The 25697-nt window shown below is 59.8% G+C and overlaps 2 protein-coding genes across 3 annotated transcripts; one reads left to right on the top strand and one right to left on the bottom strand.

Annotated features, from left to right (window-relative positions):
- Positions 1 to 111: 111 nt before the first annotated feature.
- Positions 112 to 21223, bottom strand: GANAB (glucosidase II alpha subunit). 2 transcript variants are annotated; one of them, XM_058822372.1, is made up of 25 exons: positions 21192 to 21223; positions 20196 to 20291; positions 19989 to 20097; positions 19322 to 19449; positions 18194 to 18373; positions 16742 to 16795; positions 16090 to 16174; positions 15892 to 15976; positions 15709 to 15805; positions 13668 to 13848; positions 12607 to 12760; positions 10516 to 10751; positions 9405 to 9531; positions 8915 to 8994; positions 8327 to 8470; positions 6733 to 6829; positions 6527 to 6628; positions 5573 to 5816; positions 4590 to 4654; positions 4388 to 4464; positions 4219 to 4293; positions 3693 to 3806; positions 3282 to 3394; positions 1787 to 1884; positions 112 to 732 (listed from the first exon to the last, which is right to left on the bottom strand). In XM_058822372.1, the coding sequence occupies exons 1-25, from the start codon at positions 21209 to 21211 to the stop codon at positions 623 to 625; spliced, it is 2871 nt and encodes a 956-aa protein (XP_058678355.1). In that variant the 5' UTR covers positions 21212 to 21223; the 3' UTR covers positions 112 to 622. The 2 variants fall into 2 exon arrangements, with proteins under 2 accessions (XP_058678355.1, XP_058678356.1); XM_058822373.1 differs by lacking the exon at positions 16742 to 16795.
- A 1885-nt stretch (positions 21224 to 23108) lies between these two features.
- ZBTB3 (zinc finger and BTB domain containing 3) lies at positions 23109 to 24614 on the top strand. Its single transcript, XM_058822465.1, has one exon. The coding sequence runs from the start codon at positions 23109 to 23111 to the stop codon at positions 24237 to 24239; it is 1131 nt and encodes a 376-aa protein (XP_058678448.1). The 3' UTR covers positions 24240 to 24614.
- The last annotated feature ends 1083 nt before the right edge of the window (positions 24615 to 25697 follow it).

The raw sequence follows: 25697 nt of genomic DNA, 5'->3' as shown, positions 1-25697 counted from the left end.
AACCTCCCCCCGAGACCCTCCCGGGGGTGGGGGAGGGGCAGAAAAAAAAGAGGGAGGGGGCACGGGGGGGGGGGCGCACGCAGAGCCTTGGTCCCCAACCCCCCCCCCCCCCCGATGCAACCCCCACCCAAATTTGTGGGGGGGAACCACAATTTAGGGGGGTTCAGACCCCTCCAAACCCCCTAATTTGGGGGGGGAGGGCAGAGTCACCCCCCAACCTCAAATTTGGCGGCTCAGAGACCCAAAACTCCCCCAAATTTGGGGTAAAATGAGGGGGGGGGGGCTCAAACCCTGATTTTGGGGTGGGTCTGACCCCTCATTTGTGGGGGGGCTCAATCCTCATTTTGGGGAGGGGGGGACTGACCCCTCATTTTTTGGGGGTGTCTCAACCCCTAATTTGGGGGGGGCTCAATCCTCATTTTGGGGAGGGGGCTCCCCCCTCATCCTGGGGGACTCAAACCCCAACCCCCACCCCCAATTCTGGGCTCCTCAAACAGCAGCAGGGGGGTTTTTGGGGTGTGTGTGTGGGGGGGATTTGAGGTTTTTTGGGGGGCTCTGGGGGGGCCCGTGGGGGTTCAGGGGGGAATTTTGGGGGGGGGGTCCGGGGGGCCCCCCCCGTCCATTATCGCAGGGAGATGCTCCAGTCGGCCCCGATGGGGACCCCCGGGCGCCGCAGGGTCAGCACCGAGCGCTCGGGGTCGTGCTGGAACTGCAGCGGGGTCTGGGAACCGTCTGGGGAGGGGGACACGGGGTTCGGGGTCAGGGATCCCAAATTCGGGGTCAGGAACTCCAAATTCGGGGTCAGGGACCCCAAAAACCCATCAGAAACACAAAAACCCTGAGGAATTCTAAAGCTCCAGCTCACAGAGGCCAAAATTCCACCAGGAACCCAAAATCCCATCAGGAACCCAAAGCCCCTGAGGAACCCTAAAACTCCAGCTCTCAGACCCCAAAATCCCATCAGGAACACAAAAAAACCTGAGGAACCCTAAAGCTCCAGCTCACAGAGCTCAAAATCCCATCAGGAACCCAAAACGCTTCTCAGAAACCCCAAATTTCCTATGAGAGACCCTGAATTCCAGCTCAGGGACCCCAAAATCCCATCAGGAACAAAAAAAACCCTGAGGAACCCTAAAACTCCAGCTCACGGAGCCGAAAATCCTATCAGGAACCCAAAATACTCTTCAGGAACCCAAAATGCTCCTCAGAAACCCTGAATTCACCTCAGGGACCCCAAATTCCCCTCAGAAAACCAAAATCTTCTCAAAATTCCCCTCAGGGATCCCAAATCCTCCCTCAGGGACTCCAAATTTCCCTCAGGGACCCCAAATTTCCCTCAGAAACCCAAAATTCTCTCAAGGACAATAGGATCCCAAATCTTCCCTCAGGGACCCCAAAAACCCCTCAGAAACCCCCAAAACCTCCTCAGGATCCTCCAAATCCCCTCCTGACTCCTCATTGTCCATCCTGAGCCAGGTGCTCTCTGCCCTCCCCACACTCCCAGGATGACCCCTCCAAAACCCCCAAAATCCTCCCTAAAAACCCCCCAAAAAATCCTCAAAATCCACCCTAAAACCCCTCAAACCCCCCAAAATCCACCCTAAAACCCCACAAAATCCCCCTCACCATGGGTGGTCAGCAGAGCGCTGTCCGGCCACCCCACCCCAAGGATGACCCTTCCAAAACCCCCCAAATCCACACAAAACCCCCCAAAAAAACTCCCAAAACCCCCCAAAAATCCCACAAAACCCCCATAAAACCCCAAAATCCCCCAAATCCCCCTCACCATGGGTCAGCAGGGCGCTGTCCGGCCGCCCCACCCCAAGGATGACCACTCGCTCCAGCCAGGCCGGGCTGGACATGGACCCGCGGGGGTCAGCAGAGCTGGGGGGGACAGAGGGGTCACAGGGAGTTTAGAGCCCCCCAAAAATCCCCCCAAAATATCCCCTGACCCCTCAACACCATCACAGACAGAGCCCAGGAGAAACAGGGGTTTGGGGAGGTCCAGGGTATTTTTTTTTGGGGCTGTTTTGGGGGTATTTGGGGTACCGGGCCATGAGGGGTCCTGGGAGGTGTTTGGGGTGAGTTTGGGGGTATTTTTGGGGATATTTTAGTCTAATTTTGGGTACCTGACCATGAGGGTTCCTAAGGATTGTTCTAGGGTGGATTTGGGGGGTATTTTTCAGTATTTTGGGTTATTTTTGGGCCAGTTTTTCCCTCATGTTTTCCTGACCTTTTCTCCCCTCATGTTTCCCTTTTCCCTCTCACATTTTCCTGCCTTTTTTGTCCCCTCCAACTTTCCCACCCTTTTTGGTCCCCTCATGTTTCCCCCCCTTTTCTCTGTTCACATTTCCTTTTTCCCCCTCACATTTCTCGCCCTTTTCTTCCCTCACGTTTCCCTTTTTCCCCTCTTATTTTCCTGCCCTTTTTCTCTCCTCACACTTTCCCGCCGTTTTCCCCCTGATGTTTCCTTTTTTCCCCTCACGTTTCTTACCCTTTTCTTCCCTCACGTTTCCTGCCCGTTTCATCCCCTCACGTTTTCCACCCTTTTCCTCCCCTCATGTTTCTCTCCCTTTTCTTCCCTCATGTTTCCCTTTTTCCCCCTCTCATTTTCCAGTCCTTTTTGTCCCCTCATGTTTTTCCGCCATTTTCATCCCCTCACATTTTCCCGCCCTTTTTCTCCCCTCACGTTTTCTGCCCTTTTCCTCCCCTCATGTTTCTCTCCCTATTCTTCCCTCATGTTTCCCTTTTTCCCCTCACATTTTCCCATCCTTTTCGTCCCCTCACATTTCCCTTTCTCCCCTCACGTTTCCAACCCTTTTTCACCCCTCACGTTTCTCACCCTTTCCTCCCCTCATGTTTCCCTTTTCCCCCTCATTTTCCTGCCCTTTTTGTCCCCTCACATTTTCCCCCCCTTTTCCTCCCCTCACGTTTTCCCGCCCTTTTTGTCCCCTCACGTTTCTTGCCCTTTTCTCCCCTCATGTTTCCTCTTTTCCCCTCACGTTTCCCGCTCTTTTTTCCCCTCACGTTTCCCTTTTTTCCTCTCACATTTCCCTTTTTCCCCTCATGTTTCCCCCCTTTTTCCCCTTTGGTTTTGGGGTGTGTTGGCTACCTGCCTGTGAGGGCGCTTGGGAGGTTTTTGAGGCAATTTTGGGCATATTTTAGGGTATTTTTAGGATATTTTTGGGTACCTGGCAATCAGGGTACCCTGGGGCTGTCTCAGGCAGCATTTTTTGAATACTTTAGGATATTTTGGGCTATTTTTGGGATATTTTGGGTACCTGGAGGTGAGGGTGCCATTGGCAAAGCTGAAGTGCCGGTGCAGGAACGCGTTTTTGGTGGCGTAGTCGAAGCTGACCCCATCATCCAGGTACAGATCCCCCTCTGCCGTGCCCTGGGGGACAAAATGAGGTTTGGGGGGGTCCCAGGAAGGTTTGGGGCAGTTTTGGGGGGTCCCAGAAGGGTTTGGGGAGGTTTTAGGTGTCCCTGGAAGGGTTTTGGGGATTCTCAGATGATTTGGGGGTTCCTGAGGGGGTCCTGGGAAGGTTTGGGGAGAAAATGAGGGGTCTGGGGATGTCTCAGAGGTTTTTGTGGGGTCCTGGGGGGAATTAGGGTTTCTGCATTCACCTGGGAGTGGTCTCTGGGAGGGTTTTTGGGGTCCCTGGGGTGGTTTTTGGGGTCCCCACGCTCACCTGGGGGCTCAGGGCCACGTAGAGGGTGAAGGGGTCGTTCCTCATGGCCTCGGTGGAGCGCCGAGGTCGGTCCTGGCGTGGGATCACCGTCCCCCCCCGCTGGTACACCGGGATCTGGGGGGCACCCCAAAAACCCCGTTAAAAAAAAAACCCAAATCCCCTCAAACCCCACCCAAAAAAAACCCCAAATCCCCCAGGTCATCCCCAGTGCTTGAGGGGTCCCCCCCACTGTCCCCCCCCCCACCATTGGGACACAGGGATCTGGGGGGGATCCAGGAAGGTTTTTGGGGTCTCCAGGGAGGTTTTTGGGGTCCCAACCCCCTCCCTAAACCCCTCGAGCCCCCCAAAAACCCACAGAGGTGAGGATGATGGGCACCACCCACCCAATGTGGGAACAGGGGGACCAGGGGAGGATTTTGGGGTGTCCAGGGGGAATGTTGGGGTCTGCAGGGGAAGTTTTAGGGTCTCCCAGGTGTTTTAGGGTCCCATCATCCCCCCAAACCCCTTGAGCCCCCCAAAAACCCACAGAGCTGAGGGTGACGGGCACATAGAGGGTCTGAGGCGCTCGGTGTTGTTCGTGGGTCTCATCATCGTACCACACCTGGGAGAAGGGAAATTTAGGGTTCAGGGGGGTCCTGAACCCCAAAAAAACTATAAAAAAAACCCCCAAAACACCCCAAAATGCCCTCACTCACCTCTCCCTCCCCGGGCAGGTACACGTTGACCCCGCGGGCGCCCGGCTCCGTCACGGGGTGCACCAGGAGCACCCGGTCTGGGGAACAGGGGTCAGCAAGGGGAAAAACCCCAAAAATGACCCCAAAAAGTGATCCCAAAAGGGGTCAGGGACCCCAAAAAGGGAGTCAGGGACCCCAAAAAGGGTCAGGGACTCCCCCTCACCGATCAGGTACTGGTCATCCATGGCGAAGGTCTGGGGGTCCTCTGGGAACTCCATCCACAGGGGTCTGGGGGGACAGCGGGGTTTGGGGTATTTTGAGGGTTTGGGATCAGGGGATTTGGGGGCATTTTGGGGGTTTGGAGGAATTTTGGGGCTTTGGGGTCAGGGTGTTTGAGGTCATGAATTTGAAGTCATCAGGGTCTGGGGGTCAGAGATTTGGGTTTGGAGAATTTGGGATTATCCTGGGTGGATTTGGGGTTACCCTAGGTAGGTTTTGGGGTGGATTTGGGGTTATCCTGGGTGGGTTTTTGGGGTGGATTTGGGGTTATCCTGGGTGGGTTTTTGGGGTGGATTTGGGGTTATCCTGGGTGGGTTTTTGGGGTGATCCTGGGTGGGTTTTTGGGGTGGATTTGGGGCTATCCTGGGTGGGTTTTTAGGGTGGATTTAGGGTTATCCTGAGTGGGTTTTTGGGGTGGATTTGGGGTTACCCTAGGTAGGTTTTGGGGTAGATTTGGGGTTATCCTGGGTGGGTTTTTGGGGTGGATTTGGGGTTACCCTGACTGGGTTTTTGGGGTGGATTTGGGGTTAACCCAGGTAGGTTTTTGGGGTTTTTGGGGTGCCACACCTCATGAGGGGCATGGCCTGGCAGTGGCAGCGGTACAAGGCCGTGTACCACATGGGCAGCAGCGGGGTTTGGGGTGGGTTTGGGGTTACCCAGGTAGGATTTGCTGTATCTCAGGCGGGTTTTTGGGGTAGATTTGGGGTTTTTGGGGTCCCACACCTCATGACAGGGATGCCCTGGCGGTGGCAGCAGTAGAAGGCCGTGTACCATGTGGGCAGCAGGGGGGTTTGGGGCAGGTTTGTGGTTACCCAGATGGGTTTTTGGGGTGGATTTGGGGTTATCTCAGGCGGGTTTTTGGGGTGGATTTGGGGTTATCTCAGGTGGGGTTTTTGGGGTGGATTGGGGGTTTTTGGGGTGGCACACCTCATGACGGGGACGCCCTGGCGGTGGCAGCGGTAGAAGGCCGTGTACCAGGTGGGCAGCAGGGCGTAGCGGCGCCGCAGCGCCGCCCTGACCATGGCCAGGTGCTCGGGGCTCAGCAGCCAGGGCTCGCGCCGCGCCGTGTCCAGGTGAGCGTGGGCACGGAAGAAGGGCTGGAAGGCCCCGGCCTGGTACCAGCGCACCTGCAGCTCCGCGCCGGGGTTCTGGAAAAATCCGCCCACGTCCGCTGCCAACGGGGCGGGGGGGGCAGTGAGCCTGGAGCCTGAGCCCAGTACCAGATCCCGGTCCTGATCCTGGTACCAGATCCCAGTCCCAGGTCCCGGTCCTGATCCTGAGCCTGATCCCGGTACCAGATCCCAGTCCCAGGTCCCGGTCCTGATCCCGGTGCTGGTCCCGGTCCCAGCCCTGACCCCAGTCCTGGTCCTGGTTCTGATCCGGTCCCAGTCCTGATCCCGATCCCAATCCTGGTCCTGATCCCGATCCTGGCCCTGATCCCAATCTTGGCCCTGATCCCAATCCCGATCCTGGCCCTGATCCCATTCCTGATCCTCCTCCCACCTCAGATCCTGGTCCTACTCCAGACCCCAGTCCTGGCCCTGATCCTGGCCCCAAACCCATTCTTGATCCTGATCCCAATCCCATTCCAGATCCCAGCTCTGACCCAACCCCTGACCCCATCCCCAATCCCTGAGCCCATTCCCAGTGCTCCCAGTGCTCCCAGTTTGGCTCACCCCCACAGAATGCCAGCCTGGCCAGCCCGAAGCTCAGGCACATAGGGATGGATGGAGACCCCGACCCCATCCCCAATCCTGGACCCCAACCCCTGACCCCATAACCCAATCCCTGACCCCATAACCCAATCCCTGACCCCATAACCCAATCCCTGACCCCATTCCCAGTGCTCCCAGTGCTCCCAGTGCTCCCAGTTTGGCTCACCCCCACAGAAGGCCAGCCCGGCCAGCCCGAAGCTCAGGCACATGGGGATGGAGATCCTCAGGTGCTCCCAATCCGCCGTGTTGTCCCCGGTCCAAACCGCACCTGGGGGGGTTTGAGGGGTGTCAGGGGAGTTCCCCTCCATCCTGGCCCCCCCCCCAGAATTCCAGGATTTGCCCAAATTCCCGGGATTTCCCCCCAGTCCTCACCATAGCGCTGCGAGCCGGCGAAGAAGGCGCGGCTGAGCACGAAGGGCCGGAGCCGCCCCCCCGAGCGCCGGATCTGCCCCTCGGCCGTGGCCTTGTGCTGGGACGGGGAAAAAACGGGGTCAGGAACCCCAAAAACATCCCAAAAACCGCCCCAAAAACACCCCAAACCCCACCCCAAAAACTGCCCCAAAAACTGCCCCAAAAAACACCCCAAAAACCACCCAAACCCTACCCCAAAAAACACCCCAAAAACTGCCCCAAAACACCCCAAACCCCACCCCAAAAACTGCCCCAAAAAACACCCCAAAACCCACCCAAACCCCACCCCAAAAAACACCCCAAAAACTGCCCCAAAAACCACCCCAAAACCGACCCCAAAACCCACCCAAACCCCACCCCAAAAACTGCCCCAAAAAACACCCCAAAACCGACCCCAAAACCCACCCAAACCCCACCCCAAAAAACACCCCAAAAACTGCCCCAAAAAACACCCCAAAACCGACCCCAAAACCCACCCAAACCTCACACTAAAAAACACCCCAAAAGCCACTCCAAACCTGACCCCAAAGGGATTGGGGAAGGCCAAAGGGGTTTGGGGAAACATTAAGGTGGAAATTAAGAGGGTTTGGGGGATTCTAAAGAGAGTTTGGGGGGCCTAAAAGGGGTTTGTGGGAAATTAAGGGGGAATTGAGAGGGTTTGGAGGGATCTTAAAGGAGATTTGGGGGCCCTAAAAGGGTTTGGAGAATCCTAGAGAAGTTTGGAGGATCCTAAAGGGATTGTGGGGATCCTAAAGGGGTTTGGGGGGAAATGAAGGGGGAATTGAGAGGGTCTGGGGGGCCCTAAAGGGGGTTTGGGGGATCCTAAAGGGGGTTTGGGAGGCCTAAAAGGGGTTTGTGGGGGTCTAAAAGGGTTTGGGGGGAAATTAAAGGGGAATTGAGAGGGTTTGGGGGTCCTAAAGGATGTTTGGGAGACCCTAAAGGGGTTTGGGGGGGTCTAAAAGGGGTTTTTGGAGATCTAAAACAGTTTTGGGGGTCCTAAAGGGGTTGGGGGGAAATGACAGGGGAATGGAGAGGGTTTGAGGGCCCCTAAAGGGGATTTGGGGGACCCTGAAGGCGTTTGTGGGGGTCCTAAAGGGATTTGGGGGGATCCTAAAGGGGTTTGGGGGGATCCTAAAGGGGTTTTGGGGGTCTAAAACAGTTTGGGGGGATCCTAAAGGGGTTTGGGGGGATCCTAAAGGGGTTTTGGGGGAAATGAATGGGGAATTGGAGGGGCCCAAAAGGGGTTTGAGAGGGTCCTAAAGGGGTCTGGGGGGCTCTGGGAGATTGGGATTTTTTTTGGGGGTCCCTGTGGGGTTTTTGGGGTGTCCCTGTGGAGATTTTCGGGTCTCCCAGAGAACTTGGGGGGGTGTCCCAGAGGATTTGGGGGGGGGTCTCACCACAAACACCCCACAGGTGTTCCCAGCCCCTGAACCACCCAAGGTTTAGGGGGGTCCCTGAGGGGTTTGGGGGGGCTCTGGGAGGTCGGGATTTTTTTGGGGTGGTCCCTGTTGGGTTTTGGGGGTGTCCCCGGGGGTATTTCGGGTGGGGGTCTCACCACGTAGAGCCCGTAGATGTTGTGCAGCTCCCGGTGCTCCCAGCCGCCGTAGTGCCGCGCGTCCTTGTGCATCGTCACCTCGGGGCCGCTGAACACCGACGGCTCGTTCATGTCGTTCCACGTGAACAGCGCCTCCGTGGAGCCCTGGGGGCACCCCAAATCAACCGGGGCACCCCAAAAATATGGGGAGGGGGGGTTTAAACCCCCCCCCCCCCCCCACACACACACAAAATCTGCACGGAAAACCAAGGCGGGGTCTCCCAAAAAGGTGAGAGGGAGAAAAAGGGGTGGGTAGGGATTCGTGGGGGGTTCCCTAAAACTGAAAGCTCAGGAGAAGCCCAAAAAATCAGCAGGGAGACCCCAAAAATATGGGAGGGGTCCTAAAATCTCCAGGGGGTCCCCCAAAAAGATTGGGGGGGGGTATCTAAGGGGAGGAAGAGGAGAAGTCCCAAGGAAGGAGAGTGAGAGGGGGGAAAAGGTGGGGAGGGGTCCTAGGGTTCTGGGAATGGTTTGAGGGGGGTCCTGGGGCTCTGGGGGGGTCTGAGTGGGATTTTGGGGGGGTCTGAGTGGGATTTTGGGGGTCCCCACCTCGTACTGGTCGTAGGCAAACATGTTCGCCCACCACTCGCGCATCTCGGGGTTCGTGAAGTCGGGGTACGCCGAGGAGCCTGGGGGGGACACGGAGGGGCTTGTGACCCCCCTGGAGACCCCAAAATCACCCCAAAACACCTCAAATTACCCCCCAGCCCCACTGACTGCTCCAGCACCAGCCCTCGTAGTTGTCGCCATCCTTGGTCTTGATATGGAACCCCCCAAGACCCCCCAAAATCCCTTCAGGAGCCCCCAAAACCCCCTAAAACCCCTCGAGGACCCCCCAAAATCCCCGAAAACCCCTCAAGGATCCCCCCAGCCCCATTGACCAGGCCAGCACCAGCCTTTGTAGCCACCTGAGACTCCCCCAAAATCCCTTCAGGAGCCCCTAAAACCCCCCAGAATCCCTCGAGGACCCCCCCAAATCCCCTAAAACCCCTCGAGGGCCCCCCAGAGCCCCTCGAGGATCCCCCCCAGCCCCACTGACCGGGCCAGCACCAGCCCTCGTAGTCGTTGCCGTCCTTGGTTTTGACGTAGAGGCCCCGCGCCCGCAGCTCCGAGTGCACCCGGTACCCCCCGTCCACCTTGATGTGAGGGTCCACGATGCTGACCATCTGCGGGCAGTGACCACACAGCGAGTGACCACACAGTGACCACACGGTGACCACACAGTGGCCGCAGGGTGAGTGACCACAGGGCAGCGTCCAGGGAACATTCCCAAATTCCCCAATTCCCGTCCCCACCCCGGTCCCGGACACAAAACCAGCCAGAATAACCCCAAAGTGCCTTTTTGGGGTTCCCACTGTCACTGCCTGGGCAAGGAGACCCCAATTCCAGTTTCCATTCCTGATCCTGATCCCAATCCCAATCCCAGTGTCCAGCCCGTTCCTGGTCCGATTCCAACCCCGTTTTCCGTTTCCTATCCCCCATCCTGCTCCTGACCCCATTTTCCATCCCATCCCCATTCCAACCCATCCCAACCCTCATTCCCTACCCCAGTCCAATTCCCACTCCCAATCCCATTCCCAACCGACCCAAACCCACACCAAATCCCAATCCCACTCCTGTTCTCTGTCCCAAACCCAATCCCCTTTTGCTTCTCATCCCCATCCTGCATTTCTGGGCTGCCAGCTGCTCCAGGAGCTTTGGGAATTCTGCAGGATGCCAATCCAAATCCCATCCCAATCCCAATCCAAATCCCATCCCAATTCCATCCCCACCCTGTGTTTCAGGGCTGCCAGGCGCTCCAGCATCCCCCTGGGATTGGGGAATTTGGCAGGATCCCATTCCAATCCCAATCCCATTCCAATCACATTCCAATCCCATTCCCATTCCCAATCTCACCCCCAATCCCATCCCTATCCCCACCCTGCGTTTCCGGGCTGCCAGGCGCTCCAGCATCCCCCTGGGATTGGGGAATTTGGCAGGATCCCATTCCAATCCCATTCCCATTCCCATTCCATTCCCAATCCCATTCCCATTCCAATCCCATTCCCATTCCAATCCCATTCCCAATCCCATTCCCATTCCCATTCCCATTCCCATTCCCATTCCAATCCCATTCCCATTCCAATCCCATCCCCATCCCAAACTCCCACCCTGCGTTTCCGGGCCGCCAGGCGCTCCAGCATCCCCCTGGGATTGGGGAATTTTGCGGGGTCCCAGGTGAAGTAGCGCTTGCCGTCGGCGTGCTCGATGTCCAGCCACAGCACGTCCAGGGGCAGCTCGTGCTCCTCGAAGCCCCTCTCCACGGCCTCCACGTCCGCCTCGTCCTGGTAATTCCAGCGGCTCTGGTGGTAGCCCAGCGAGAACAGCGGGGGCAGCGCCTGCGTGCCTGGGAAAAGGGGAGAAACCGCGCTGAAACACCCCAAAACGGCCCTAAAAACAGCACTAAAAACGGGGATGAGGCAGGCGCAGAGGGGAGAGATCCCTAAAATCCCAAAATCCTTTAAAACAAATCTAAAAACCTAAAAATCCCTTAAAGTAAACCTAAACAGGGATGGGACAAGGCCAGACAAGAGGGATCCCTGAAAATAAACCTAAAAACCCCAAAATTCCTGGAAATAAACCTAAAACCCTAAAGATTCCTTAGAATAAGCCTAAAAACCCCAAAAATCCCTTAAAATAAACCTAAACGGGGATGGGACAGGGCAATAGCAGAGAAATCCCTTAAAATAAATCTAAAAACAAAAAAAAACCCTTAAAATAAACCTAAACAGGGATGGGACAGGGCAATAGGAGAGAAATCCCTTAACATAAATCTAAAAACAAAAAAAAACCCTTAAAATAAACCTAAATGGCAATGGGACACGGCCAGACAGGAGAGATCCCTGAAAATAAACCTAAAAATGGGGTAGGGTGGAAATGCCCCGAAAACAACCTTAAAAGATTAAAAATCGCCCTGAAAATGGGAATGGGGCTGAAGAAGAAAAATTCCCAGTGCCCCCAGTGTCCTGTACCAGTCAGGGCTCTGTACTGGTGTCCCCATTATCCCAATCCCAGTATCCCCAGTATCCCCAGTGTCCCATCCCAGTGTCCCCAGTATACCTGTCAGCCTGCCGTACTGGGCAGTGATGTCACCGGGCCCCATCCCAGTGTCCCCATTACTGCAATCCCAGTATCCCCAGTATTCCCAGTATGCCCAGTATACCTGTCAGCCTGCTGTACTGGGCAGTGACATCGCCGGGCCCCATCCCAGTGTCCCCATTACTGCAATCCCAGTATCCCCAGTATGCCCAGTACTCCCAGTGTCCCCATTATCCCAATCCCAGTGTCCCCAGTATTCCCAGTGTTCCCAGTATTCCCAGTATGCCCAGTATACCTGTCAGCCTGCCGTACTGGGCGGTGACGTCGCCGGGCCCCATCCCAGTGTCCCCATTACTGCAATCCCAGTGTCCCCAGTACTCCCAGTGTCCCCAGTGTCCCCAGTGTCCCACCCCAGTATCCCCAGTGTCCCCAGTATGCCCAGTATACCTGTCAGCCTGCCGTACTGGGTGGTGACGTCACCAGGCCCCATCCCAGTGTCCCCATTATGCAATCCCAGTGTCCCCAGTGTCCCATCCCAGTATTCCCAGTATCCCCAGTGTCCCCAGTATGCCCAGTATACCTGTCAGCCTGCCGTACTGGGCGGTGACGTCGCCGGGCCCCATCCCAGTGTCCCCATTACTGCAATCCCAGTATTCCCAGTATGCCCAGTACTCCCAGTGTCCCCATTATCCCAATCCCAGTGTCCCCAGTATTCCCAGTGTCCCCAGTATACCTGTCAGCCTGCTGTACTGGGCAGTGACATCGCCGGGCCCCATCCCAGTGTCCCCATTATGCAATCCCAGTGTCCCCAGTGTCCCATCCCAGTATTCCCAGTACAGTATTCCCAGTATCCCCAGTGTCCCCAGTATGCCCAGTGTCCCCAGTATACCTGTCAGCCTGCTGTACTGGGCGGTGACGTCACCGGGCCCCATCCCAGTGTCCCCATTATTGTAATCCCAGTATACCCAGTACTCCCAGTGTCCCCATTATCCCAATCCCAGTATCCCCAGTATTCCCAGTATGCCTGTCAGCCTGCCGTACTGGGCAGTGACATCGCCGGGCCCCATCCCAGTGTCCCCATTACTGCAATCCCAGTGTCCCCAGTACTCCCAGTACTCCCAGTGTCCCCAGTGTCCCCAGTATTCCCAGTGTTCCCAGTATACCTGTCAGCCTGCCGTACTGGGCGCTGACGTCGCCGGGCCGCGGCCCCAGCAGCAGGAAGACGTCGATGACGCCGCTCTCGGACATCCAGCGCACCTCGGTCTGGGGGGTCTCGCCCCCCCCCTGCATGTAATCCAGCAGCTTCCCAAAAAGGGTCTGGGGGCGGCACAGGGGGTCAGCAACCCCAAATCCCCACTGGGATAAACACAGACCCCTCCCAAATCCCACCCCAGTGTAATCCAGCAGCTTCCCAAAAAGGGTCTGGGGGCGGCACAGGGGGTCAGCAACCCCAAATCCCCACTGGGATTAACAGAGACCCCCCCCCCCCAAACGCCCCCAAACTCCCCTGCCAGACCATCCCGGCCATGTTGGAGCCCATGTTCACCCAGAACCCCCAAATCTCTCCCAGACCCCCCCCAAACCTCCCCCAAACCCATCCAGGACCCTCCAAACGTCCCCCAAAACTCCCCTCCAGACCTTGCCAGCTGTGTTGGAGCCGATGTCCACCCAGGACCCCCCAAACCCCCCAAGGGTCCCCCAAACCTCCCGCAAAGACCCCCAGAACCCCCCCAGACCCCCATGCCAGACCTTGCCGGCCGTGTTGGAGCCAATGTCCACCCAGGACCCCCCAAAACCCACCCAGGACCCCCCCAAATTCCCCCGGCTGACCTTGCCGGCCGTGTTGGAGCCGATGTCCATCCGGGACCCCCCAAACTTCCCCCAACCAATCCAGGACCCCTCAAACCTCCCCTAGACTCCCCCAGACCCCCCTGCCGGACCTTCCTTGCCATGCTGGAGCCGATGTCCACCCAGGAACCCCCAAAACTCCCCCAAACCCATCCAGAACCCCCAAACACCCCCAAACCTCCCCTCCTGGACATTGCCGGCCCTGTTGGAGCCGATGTCCCAAACCCAGGACCCCCCAAAGACCCCCAAACCTCCCCCAGACCCCCGTGCCGGACCTTGCCGGCCGTGTTGGAGCCGATGTCCACCCAGGGTCCCCAAAACCCACCCAGGACCCCCCCAAAGACCCCCAAACCTCCCCCAGAGCCCCGTGCCGGACCTTGCCGGCCGTGTTGGAGCCGATGTCCACCCAGGTCTCGGCGGCGTTGAGCCAGAAGAGGCCGAGGCTGAGGCGGGGCCGGTGGGCGAGCAGCAGCGGCACGGAGCCGTACAGGGCCATGGGCGTGAACACCTCGTACTGGAACACGTCCAGGTTGTACAGGCGGTACGGGTCACCCCCCCTGGGGACACGGGGACACTCAGGGACACTGACAGGGGACGGGGACACTGCCAGGGGGACACAGGGACACTCAGGGACACTGCCAGGGGACAGGGACACTGCCAGGGGGACACAGGGACACTCAGGGACACTGCCAGGGGGTCAGGGACATCCCCTCAGGGGTGTTCAATCAGTACAGGTCACCCCCCCTGGGGACACGGGGACACTCAGGGACACTGACAGGGGACGGGGACACTGCCAGGGGGACACGGGGACACTCAGGGACACTGCCAGGGGACAGGGACACTGCCAGGGGGACACGGGGACACTCAGGGACACTGACAGGGGACGGGGACACTGCCAGGGGCACACAGGGACACTCAGGGACACTGCCAGGGGGTCAGGGACATCCCCTCAGGGGTGTTCAATCAGTACAGGTCACCCCCCCTGGGGACACGGGGACACTCAGGGACACTGCCAGGGGACAGGGACACTGCCAGGGGGACACGGGGACACTCAGGGACACTGCCAGGGGACAGGGACACTGCCAGGGGGACACGGGGACACTCAGGGACACTGACAGGGGACGGGGACACTGCCAGGGGGACACAGGGACACTCAGGGACACTGCCAGGGGGTCAGGGACATCCCCTCAGGGGTGTTCAATCAGTACAGGTCACCCCCCCTGGGGACACGGGGACACTCAGGGACACTGCCAGGGTGTACAGGCTCTATGGGTCACCCCCCCTGGGGACACAGGACACTCAGGGACACTGCCAGGGAGTCAGGGACATCCTCCCATGGGACACAGGGACACTCAGGGACACTGCCAGGGAGACAGGGACACTGCCAGGGGGATGGGGACACTGCCAGGGGGATGGGGACACTGCCAGGGGACGGGGACACTGCCAGGGGCACACAGGGACACTCAGGGACACTGCCAGGGGGTCAGGGACATCCCCTCAGGGGTGTTCAATCAGTACAGGTCACCCCCCCTGGGGACACGGGGACACTCAGGGACACTGCCAGGGGACGGGGACACTGCCAGGGGGACACGGGGACACTCAGGGACACTGCCAGGGGACAGGGACACTGCCAGGGGGACACGGGGACACTCAGGGACACTGCCAGGGGACAGGGACACTGCCAGGGGTGTGTAGTGGGTACAGGTCACCCTCCCCGGGGATATCAGGGACACGGGGACAGGCTCAGGGACACACCAATGGGATCAGGAACACCCCCAGGATGTCACTGTCACCCCAAGAAGCCACCATCGCTGCCACCCCCGCACAGCACGGCTGTCACTGTCACTGCTGTCACTGCCACTGCCGTCACTGTCACTGCTGTCACTGCCACTGCCGTCACTGCCACTGCCGTCACTGTCACCATCACCCCACAGCGTTCCTGTCCTCCCACGGTGACATCGCCCCCTCAGTGCCACCACCACCCCTCATCTTCCTCCTGTGCTGCCACATCCCCGTGTACCTCTGTGTCACCCCGATGTCCCTGTGGTGTCCCCAGTGTCCCCACAATGTCCCCACAGTGTCCCCACAATGTCCCCAATGCCCCAATGGCCCAATGTCCCCACAGTGTCCCCAATGTCCCCAGTGTCCCTGTGGTGTTCCCAATGTCCTCTCGGTGTCCCCAATGTCCCCACAGTGTTCCCACTGTCCCTGTCGTGTCCCCAACGTCCCCAATGTCCCCACAATGTCCCCAGCTCACTCGGTGGGCCGCAGCCGCAGGTTGTCGGCGTGCTCAGGGATGCCCAGTGTCCCCAACGTCCCCACAATGTCCCCAGTGTCCCCAATGTCCCCACAATGTCCCCACAATGTCCCCAGTGTCCCCAATGTCCCCACAATGTCCCCAGGTGTCCCCAGCTCACTCGGTGGGCCGCAGCCGCAGGTTGTCGGCGTGCTCGGGGATGCCGTACACGTGCTCGAATCCGGGCAGGGAGAAATCCAACCCCACCGAGGTGGGTCCTGTGGGGAGGGGAGGGGTTTGTGGGGGTCACAGGGGTCCCCCCGTGTCCCCCCCGGTGTCCCCCGGTGTCCCCCGGTGTCCCCACCGTAGGGTTTGCTGTCCGTGTGCGTTTTGAACGTCTCCTCCCACGCTCCCGGCTCCTCCTCGGGCTCTGCCGGGGGCTCTGCGGGCTGGGGGGGGCACAAATCCAGTCAGGAATGGGGGGACCCCTCCCCAAAAATGGGCCGGGGGGGTTTGATTTGGGGGTGTCCCACCCCAGCGTCCCCCCCCGTGTCCTCGTCACCTTCTCGCTCTGGGTGCCGCCAGCGCCATCCTCGGGTCCCTCCTGCGCCGCCCCCTCCTCGCCTGGGGGGTCCTTGGGGGGCTCCCTGTGGGAATTTGGGGTCCTGGGGTGCCCCCAAAAGGGGAGGGGGGGCAGGGACAAGGGGGCACCCCCAGGACCCCGAATTTTGGGGGGACCTGGACCCCCCCCAGCCGCTCTGGGGGGTGTGGAAAGGGAGGAAATCTCCTCATTTTTGGGGTGTCCGGACCCCCCTGGCTACACCTGACCCTTCAACTTGGGGTGTCCAGACCCCCCTGACCCTTCAACTTGGGGTGTCCAGACCCCCCTGACCCTTCAATTTGGGGTGTCCAGCCGCCCTGGCTAGACCTGACCCCTCAATTTTGGGGGGGCACAGACGCCCCCCTAACTGCTCCAGCCCCCTCCCCAATTTTGGGGGCCACAACGACCCCCCCAAGCTGCTCCTGCTCCCCTTTTTAGGGGGGATTTGAAGCCCCCCCAACTTCTCCTACCCCCTCCCACCACGATAAGAGTGGGATTCCCTTTTTGAGGGGGGGGTTCCCTTTTTGAGGGGGGGGTTCCCTTTTTGAGGGGGGGTTCCCTTTTTGAGGGGGGGTCCGGGGTGGGTTTTTTGGGGTGCATTCCATGGATTTACCTACGGAAAAGGCTCTTGATCCTATCCCACACAGAACTAACTTTATCCGCCAGACTGGGGGTGGGGGGCACCAAAACAGAAACACAGAGAGTCAGCGCGGCCCCCCCAGCCCTGGGGACCCCCCCTCAGCTTTGGGGGACACCCCCGACCCCCTCTGTGCTTTGGGGGACCCCCCCACCCCACCCTGGCCCCAGTCCCGCTGTGACCTGGGGGAGATTTGGGGGCTTTTCCTGGGTTTTTTAATGATTTTGGGGGGTTTTTCGAGGGGTTTTGTGAGGTTTTTATAAGAGCTCTTTAACGGGTTTTTGGGGAGTATTTTGAGGGTTTTTTGAGGGTTTTTGTGGGATTTTTAAGGGTTTTTCTGAGAGTTTTTGTGAGGTTTTTAAGGGTTTTTTTGAGGATTTATATGGAATTTTTAAGGGTTTTTTAAGGGTTTTTGTGGGATTTCCAAGGATTTTTTTGATGGTTTTTTAAAGGATTTTTAAGGGGTTTTTTGAGGGTTTTTAAGGCTTTTTTTTTTTTTTTGAGGAATTTTTAATGGTTTTTCGGGGAATATTATGAGTGTTTCTGTGGATTTTTTGAGGGTTTTTTGAAGGCTTGTTAAGGGTTTTTTAGGCGGATTTTTAGATTTTTTTGAGGGATTTAATGTATTTTTTGGAGAGTATTTTGAGAGTTTTTTTAATGTTTTTGAAAGTTTTTTAAGGGTTTTTTAGGGAGTACTCTGAAAACTTGTCAGGATTTTTCGTAGGCTTTTTAAGAAGTCTTTCAAAGTTTTTAAAGAGTTTTTTTGGGGGATTTAGAGAGTTTTTTGAAGGTTTTTGAGCAATTTTTGAGGATTTTCAAGGGCTTTCGAGGGTTTTGAAGATTTTTTAAGGTTTTTTTGAGGATTTTTAAAGGATTTTTAAGGGTTTTTGAGGGTTTTGAAGGTTTTTGAGGGATTTGAAGTTTTTTGAGGGATTTTTGAGGGTTTTTGAGGGTTTTGAAGGTTTTTGAGGGATTTTTAAGGATTTTTGAGAGTTCTGAAGGTTTTTGAGGGATTTTTGAGAGTTTTTGAGGGATTTTTAACGATTTTTGAGAGTTCTGAAGGTTTCTGAGGGACTTTTGAGGGTTTTAAAGGTTATTGACGGATTTTTAAGGATGCTTGAGGGTTTTGAAGGTTTTTGAGAGATTTTTAAGGGTTTTTGAGGGATTTTTGAGGGTTTTGAGGGACTTTTGACAGTTTTAAAGGTTATTGACAGATTTTTAAAGATTTTTGAGAGTTTTGAAGGTTTTTGAGAAATTTTTAAGGGTTTTTGAGGGATTTTTAAGGGTTTTTGAGGAATTTTTGAGGGTTTTGAGGGATTTTTGAGGGAACTTTCTGAGGATATTAAGGATTTTTGAGGGAACTTTTTGAGGATATTAAGGGTTTTTGAAGGTTTTTGAGGGTATTTTGAGGTTTTTCGGGTCACTCACGAGTCCCGGCGGCGCCGCTGGTGCTCGAAGACGAGGAGGCCGCGGGCGTTGACGGAGCAGAGCAGCTCGCGGTGCCGCAGCAGGTCCAGGCGGAACGGGCGCTCCGTCACCAGCAGGCGGTGCCCGCCGGGGCCCAGCGCCAGCTCCAGGGTGCCCTCGTCACGGCCGGTCACCTCCAGCCTGGGGACAATGACAATCAGGGGTGGCACCATCCCAGGGATATCTACAGGGTGCTCTTGTCACGGCCGGTCACCTCCAGCCTGGGGACAGGGACAATCACAGAGTGCCACCATCCCAGGGTACCCCAGGGACATCTACAGAGTGCCCTCGTCACAGCTGGTCATCTCCAGCCTGGGGACAATGACAATCAGGGGTGGCACCATCCCAGGGATATCTACAGGGTGCTCTTGTCATGGCCGGTCATCTCCAGCCTGGGGACAGGGACAATCAGGGGTGGCACCATCCCAGGGACATTTACATGGTGCCCTTGTCACGGCCGGTCACCTCCAGCCTGGGGACAATGACAATGAGAGAGTGCCACCATCCCAGGGACAGCTACAGAGTGCCCTTGTCACAGCTGGTCACCTCCAGCCTGGGGACAGGGACAATCACAGAGTGCCACCATCCCAGGGTACCCCAGGGACATCTACAGAGTGCCCTCGTCACAGCTGGTCACCTCCAGCCTGGGGACAGGGACAATCAGGGGTGGCACCATCCCTGGATCATCCCAGGGACAGCTCAAGGTGTCCTTGTCACAGCCTGGGGACAGCAGGGTTGGGGACACTGTCACCATCCCAGAGTGCTGTCAGTGCCACCCTGGGACAGCTACAGAGTGCCCTTGTCACAGCTGGTCACCTCCAGCCTGGGGACAGTGACAATCAGGGGTGGCACCATCCCTGAGTGCCACCCTGGGACAGCTCCAGGTGCCACCATCACAGCCTGAGGACAGCGGCCATTAGGGGGTGGTGGCACTGTCCCCATTGTCCCCTCAGCTCTCAGCGGGTAGCTCTGTCCCCATTGTCCCCGTGTCCCCTCACCTCTCAGCAGGTGGCTCTGTCCCCATTGTCCCCATTGTCCCCATTGTCCCCTCAGCTCTCAGCGGGTGGCTCTGTCCCCGTGTCCCCTCACCTCTCAGCAGGTGGCTCCCCCATCAGCACGTCGGGCACCTGGTACCGGGGTCTCAGCGGGTTCAGCTCCTGGATGCGCAGGCGGGTGACGTTCCCTGAGAGCCCCCAGAGCTCCAGCAGCAACGGCACCTGTGGGGGGACATGGGGACAGTGACACCTGGGGATGTGGGGACATGGGGACAGTGACACCTGGGGACATGGGGACAGCAACACCTAGGGACACAGGGACATGGGGACAGTGGCACCTGGGGACATGGGGACAGGGACACCTGGGGACGTGGGGACAGTGACACCTGGGGACATGGGGACATGGGGACAGTGACAGCTGGGGATGTGGGGACATGGGGACAGTGACACCTGGGGACATGGGGACGTGGGGACAGGGACACCTGAACAGGGATAGGGACACCTGGGGAGGGGACACAGGGACAGTGACACCTGGGAGCCCCTACAGCTCCAGCAACACCTGCACAGAGGGACCCCAGTGTCCCCATTGTCCCTCACCTGGGTGGCCTCGTTGACCAGCAAGCTCCTATCCCCCTGTATCCCCTGCTGTCCCCCCCAGCGTCCCAAATGTCCCCTCACCTGGGTGGCCTCGTTGACCAGCTGGATCTTGTGACCCCAGTGTCCCCCCCAGTGTCCCCTCAATGTCCCCAGTGTCCCCTCACCTGTGTCACCTCGTTCACCAGCCTCATCCTGGCCACGTCGGGGCCGAGCTCCAGCGACTCCAGCAGGGCCCGGTACGGGGAGTGCCCGGGCTGGATCCGCCGCTGCCGCCTGGGGGGACACGGGGGTGACACGGGGGTGACACGGGCCCTGAGTGACCCCTCGGACCCTGAGTGACCCTCCCAGCCCAGCGGTGTCCCCTCCCTCACCTGCAGAAGCCGCTCTGCTCGCACGTTTTGAAGTTGCCGCGGTCGACGGCGAGCGAGGCCCCGAGGAGGCAGCACAGGGCGAGCCCCAGCGGCCACCTGGGGGTACGGGGGGGGTCAGGAACCGAAAACAGGGTCAGGACCCCCCAAAATAACCCGTTTGGGGGTACAGGGGGGGGTCAGGAACCGAAAACAGGGTCAGGACCCCCCAAAATAACCCGTCTGGGGGTACGGGGGGGGTTAGAAACAAAAAACAGACAGGGACCCCCCCAAAACCCACCCTGAGGCATGCGGGGGTCAGGAACACAAAACAGACACAGAGCCCCCCAAAATACCCCACAAAATCCACCTGGGGGGCACAGGGGGGTGAGGAACCAAAAACAGGGACAGAACCCCCCAAAACCTGTCTGGGGGGTTCAGCACCCCAAAACAGGGAGAGAATCCCCCCCCCCCAATCGCAACTGGGGGGCGCGGGGCGGTCGGGAACCCGAAATAGAGGCAGAACCCCCCAAAATACCCCCAAAACCTGCCCGGGGAACAGGAACACAAAACAGGCAGGGAACCCCCCCAAAACACCCCCCAAAACCCACCTGGGGGGCCCCGGGACACCCCAACCCCAGCGGGAGACCCCCCCCAAACCCACAGGGGACACCGGGACACCCAAACCCCCTCAGGTGGGCACGGGGGGGTTCGAGAGCCCCCTAACCCCCAATGGGAGGCAGCAGGGAGGGAAACGGGGGCGTCCCGGAGCAGATTCGGGGGGGGGTCCCGGGGGGTTTTGGGGGGCTCGGGCCCCACAGGGGTTGGGGGGCTGTGTGGGGGGGGCCGGGCCGCAGCCCAGGCCCGAGGCCTTGGGGGGGTCCCGGGCGCTCGAGGCCCGGCCGGGGGGTCCCGGGGGGGTTTTTGGGGGGGGGTCCCGTGGGGGGGGCGGGGGTGACCCCGGGGGGGTCCCATGGGGGGGGGAGGGGGGGGGGGGGTCGGCCCCTGGCGCGCGCTCACCGCCCCAGCGCCGCCGCCATCTTGGATCCGGCCTGACCCTTGACCCCGCCCCCGGCCCGACGCTGCCGCTTCTCATTGGCTGCGTGGAGCCCCGCCCTCCGTCCCGCCTCGGCCACGCCCCCTCGTGGAGTTCCCGCCTTACCTGGTTGCCGGGGAGACGGAGGTCCCGCCCTCTCCGTGTTGTGATTCGCGTGCGGGGTTTGAGCGATGGGAGCGCAACCCAATCAGAGCGCGGCTCGCGGAAGAGGCGGGAACGCACCGTGAGGGCAGGGCGGAAACCCAATGAAAGCGCGGGAACGCTGAGTGACAGCCCGTTTTACCCAATCAAAATGCTGCTTTCAGCCGCTGCCACGCCCCCGAGGGCTTCCGTGGCAACGCCCCGCCTCTGCGCTCATGGCAACCTCCGCCCTGGCGACCACGGCCCGTCCTTTTCGAAGAGCCAATCAACAGCGCGCATTCCTGAGTGGCGGCAACTCTGACCAATCAACAAACACCTCTGACCCTGCTTGGCCCGGTCACATTGAATGACAGGTGAATTAACCAATGAGAGCGGACTGGCGGGTACGCCGGAGCCGCCAATCAGCGCGGGGAGGCGGGGCGTGAGCAGGCCGCGGCTTTGTGGTGAGCGGGGCCGGGGGCGCTGGGGGGGAACTGGGACAGACTGGGACAGACTGGGACAGACTGGGACAGACTGGGACAGACTGGGACCCAACGGGACGCGCGGGGCCACGCTGGGATTGACTGGGGATCGCCGGGATTGACTGGGATGGGCCCCTCTGGGATTGCCGGGAACGCGATGGGTGACAGGGCCTGACTGGGATTGGCTGAGGCGGGGACACTGCGATGGTCGGGGATAAACTGGGATGGACTGGGATTGGTTGAGGGGGGCTACTGGGATGAACTGGGACGGACTGGGATTCCCCAGAATCCCAAACCATTCCCATTCCCCTTCCCAGTTCCATCACCCCCACCCCGATGGAGTTCCCCGGGCTCTGACCCCACTCTGATCCCCGTTTTTCCCCATTTCCCCCCATTTTCCTCCCCCTGCACTTCCCCGAGCACTGACTCCCCGTTTTTCCTGTTTTTCCCCCATTTCCCTCCATCCCAATGGAGTTCCCCGAGCACTAACCCCCATTTTTCCCCCTTTCCCACAGCCAGATTAAGTTCCCCAAGCCCTGATTTTCCCGTTTTTTCCCCCATTTCCCCCATCCCAATGGACTAATTAATTGTCCATTTCCCCCCATTTTTCCCCCATTCCCCACAGCCCCGATGGAGTTCCCGGAGCACTGACTGATTGCCCATTTCCCCTATTTTTCCCCCATTTCATTTTTCCCCAGCCCCAACAGAGTCCCCCAATCCCTGATTTCCCCTGTTTTTCCCAGCCCCGATGGAGTTCCCGGAGCACTGATTAATTCCCCGTTTTCCCCCAGTCCCAATCAAGTTCCCCAAGTGCTGATTAACTCCCCATTTCCCCCCGCTTTTTCCCCATTCCCACCCATCCCAACGGAGTTCCCCGAGCACTAACCCCCATTTTTCCCCATTTCTTCCCATTTTTCCCCCTTTCTCACAGCCAGATTAAGTTCCCCAAGCCCTGATTTTCCCGTTTTTTCCCCCATTTCCCCCATCCCAATGGACTGATTAATTGTCCATTTCCCCCCATTTTTCCCCCATTCCCCATTTCATTTTTCCCCAGCCCCAACAGAGTCCCCCAATCCCCGATTTCCCCTGTTTTTCCGCAGCCCCGATGGAGTTCCCGGAGCACTGATTAATCCCCCGTTTTCCCCCAGTCCTAATCAAGTTCTCCAAGCGCTGATTAACTCCCCATTTCCCCCCGCTTTTTCCCCATTCCCACCCATCCCAACGGAGTTCCCCGAGCCCTGATTTTTCCCGTTCTCGCCCCGTTTTTCCGCAGCCCCGATGGAGTTCCCCGAGCACAGCCGGCAGCTGCTGCGGGGGCTGCGCGAGCAGCGCTCCCGGGGGATCCTGTGCGACTGCACGGTGCTGGTGGGCACGGCGCCGTTCCCCGCGCACCGCGCCGTGCTGGCCGCCTGCAGCTCCTTCTTCCACCTGTGCTACGCCGAGCCGGGCGGCGCGGGAGGAGCGCGGGGCGCCGTGGTGGCGCTCAACAGCGACATCGTCACGGCTCCGGCCTTCGCGCTGCTGCTGGAGTTCATGTACGAGGGGCGGCTGGCGCTGGCCGCGCCGCTGGAGGACGTGCTGGCCGCCGCCTCGTACCTGCACATGAACGACGTGGTCAAGCTGTGCAAGAAGAAGCTGCAGGCGCGGGGCCCGGCCGAGGCCGACAGCACCAAGCGGGAGGAAGAGGAGGAGGAGGAGGAGGACGCGCCCAGCCCGCCCCCGCCGCAGCCGCCGCAGCCGCCGCAGCCGCTCCCGGAGGAGGCGCCGGAGCCGCCGCTGGTGGACGCGGCCGACACGACCCAGCCCGGGGTGGGGGTCGGCGTGGAGCGACCCCCGCCCAGCCCCAGCAGCTCCAGCGAGGCCGCGCCGGGGCCCGGAGCCGCCGCTGCCGCCGCCGCCGCCGTTCCCCTCCCTCCGTCCGCGGGCGGGGGTCCCTGGGCCGCGCCCCCCGTGCCCATCAAGGCCGAGGCCATCGTGATCTCGGACGAGGAGCCCGACGGTTCCCGCCGCCCCCCTGCGCCCCCTCCCCCGCCGCCCCCGCCGCCGCCCCCGGCCCCGGCCCCGGCCCGAGCGGCGCAATTCGGGGAGGGGGCGGCGCTGGGCGCGGCGGCGCTGGGGGGGCTGCGGGAGCCGCTGTTCCTGGCGCCGCTGGAGCCCCGCGGGAGCTTCGGGCTGTTCGCCGAGGAGGCGCCGACGTGCCCGACGTGCGGGAAAACGTTCTCGTGCTCGTACACGCTGCGGCGGCACGCCACCGTGCACACCCGCGAGCGGCCCTACGAGTGCCGCCACTGCCTGCGCTCGTACACGCAGAGCGGGGACCTGTACCGGCACGTCCGCAAGGCGCACAGCCACGGCGGGCCCGCCCGCGCCCACCGCGAGCCCAACCGCGACGGCGACAACCCGCCCTGACCGCCGCCGCGCCCGCCCGGGCACCGGCACCGAGCGAGCCGGGCCGGGCCGGGCCGGGCCGGGCTTGGATGGGGACGGCGGGATGGGGACGGTGCTCTGACCGGGGACACCGCGATGGGGACGGCTGTTCTCACCGGGGACACCGGGATGGGAACAACTCTTCTTACCGGGGACACCGCTATGGGGACAGTCGCTCTTACCGGGGAGACCGGGATCGGGACAGCCGTTCTGAGTGGGAACACCGGAATGGGGACACCTGCCGTCACCGGGGCCACCACCGGGACTGCGACACCTGCACCGTCCTGAGCCACCGGCATGGGGACACCTGTCCTGAGCGGGACCCCCGGGATTGTGACACCGGCTGTGACCGCGACCCCGCCCCGGGGGAACCGGGGGGACGCGGGGGGCGTGGCCTCGCGGTGGGGGCGTGGCCGCGTGCGGGTGTACGGGGGTCACGCGCGAATAAAGCGACGCTGGACACGGGCGGTGGGCGGCGCTTAAGGGGCGTTGTGGTCTCGCGTGGCAGCGCCCCCTGGCGGCTCGGAGGACCTCGGTGTTGCCCCTGACCCCACTCGGTGTTGCCCCAGTTCATCCCAGTCGCTTCTGTTCCCCTTCCAGTCCATCACCGTCATTCCCAGGCCCCTTCCAGTCCTTCCCAGTTGCCCTAAACCCATCCAAATCCCTCCCGGTTCGCACAGTCCATCCCAGTCCCTCCCAGTTCCCCTAAACCCATCCCAGTCCTTCCCAGTTCCCCATAATTCATCCCAGTTCCCTAAAACCCATCCCAGTCCCTCCCAGTTCCCTTAAACGCATCCGAGTCCCCCCAGTTCATCCCAGTCCCTCCCAGTTCTCCTAAACCCATCCAAATCCTTCCCAGTTCCCCATAATTCATCCCAGTCTCCCCCACTCCCATCCCAGTCCCCCCCAGTCCATCCCAGTCCCCCCCAGTCCATCCCAGTATCCCTTAGTCCATCCCAATCCCTCCCAGTCCATCCCAATTCCTCCCAGTCCCTCCCAGTTCTCCTAAACCCATCCAAATCCCTCCCAGTTCCCCATAATCCATCCCAGTTCCCCTAAATCTACCCCACTCCCCCCCAGTCCATCCCAGTCCCCCCAGTCCCATCCCAGTCCCCCCCAGTCCCTCCCAGTCCATCCCAATCCCCCCCAGTCCATCCCAGTCCATCCCAATCCTCCCCAGTCCATCCCAGTCCCATCCCAGTCCATCCCAGTCCCCCCCACTCCCATCCCAGTCCCTCCCAGTCCCATCCCAGTCCATCCCAGTTCCCCCCAGTCCCATCCCAATCCCTCCCAGTCCCATCCCAGTCCCTCCCAGTCCCATCCCAGTCCATCCCAGTTCCCCCCAGTCCCATCCCAATCCCCCCCACTCCCATCCCAGTCCCTCCCAGTCCCATCCCAGTCCATCCCAGTTCCCCCCAGTCCATCCCAGTCCCCCCCACT

The sequence above is a fragment of the Ammospiza caudacuta genome, chromosome 32, assembly GCF_027887145.1.
Source record: "Ammospiza caudacuta isolate bAmmCau1 chromosome 32, bAmmCau1.pri, whole genome shotgun sequence".
NCBI lineage: Eukaryota > Metazoa > Chordata > Aves > Passeriformes > Passerellidae > Ammospiza > Ammospiza caudacuta.
The sequence above is the reverse complement of the archived record's forward strand: the minus strand, read 5'-3'. Positions and strand labels throughout refer to the sequence as shown.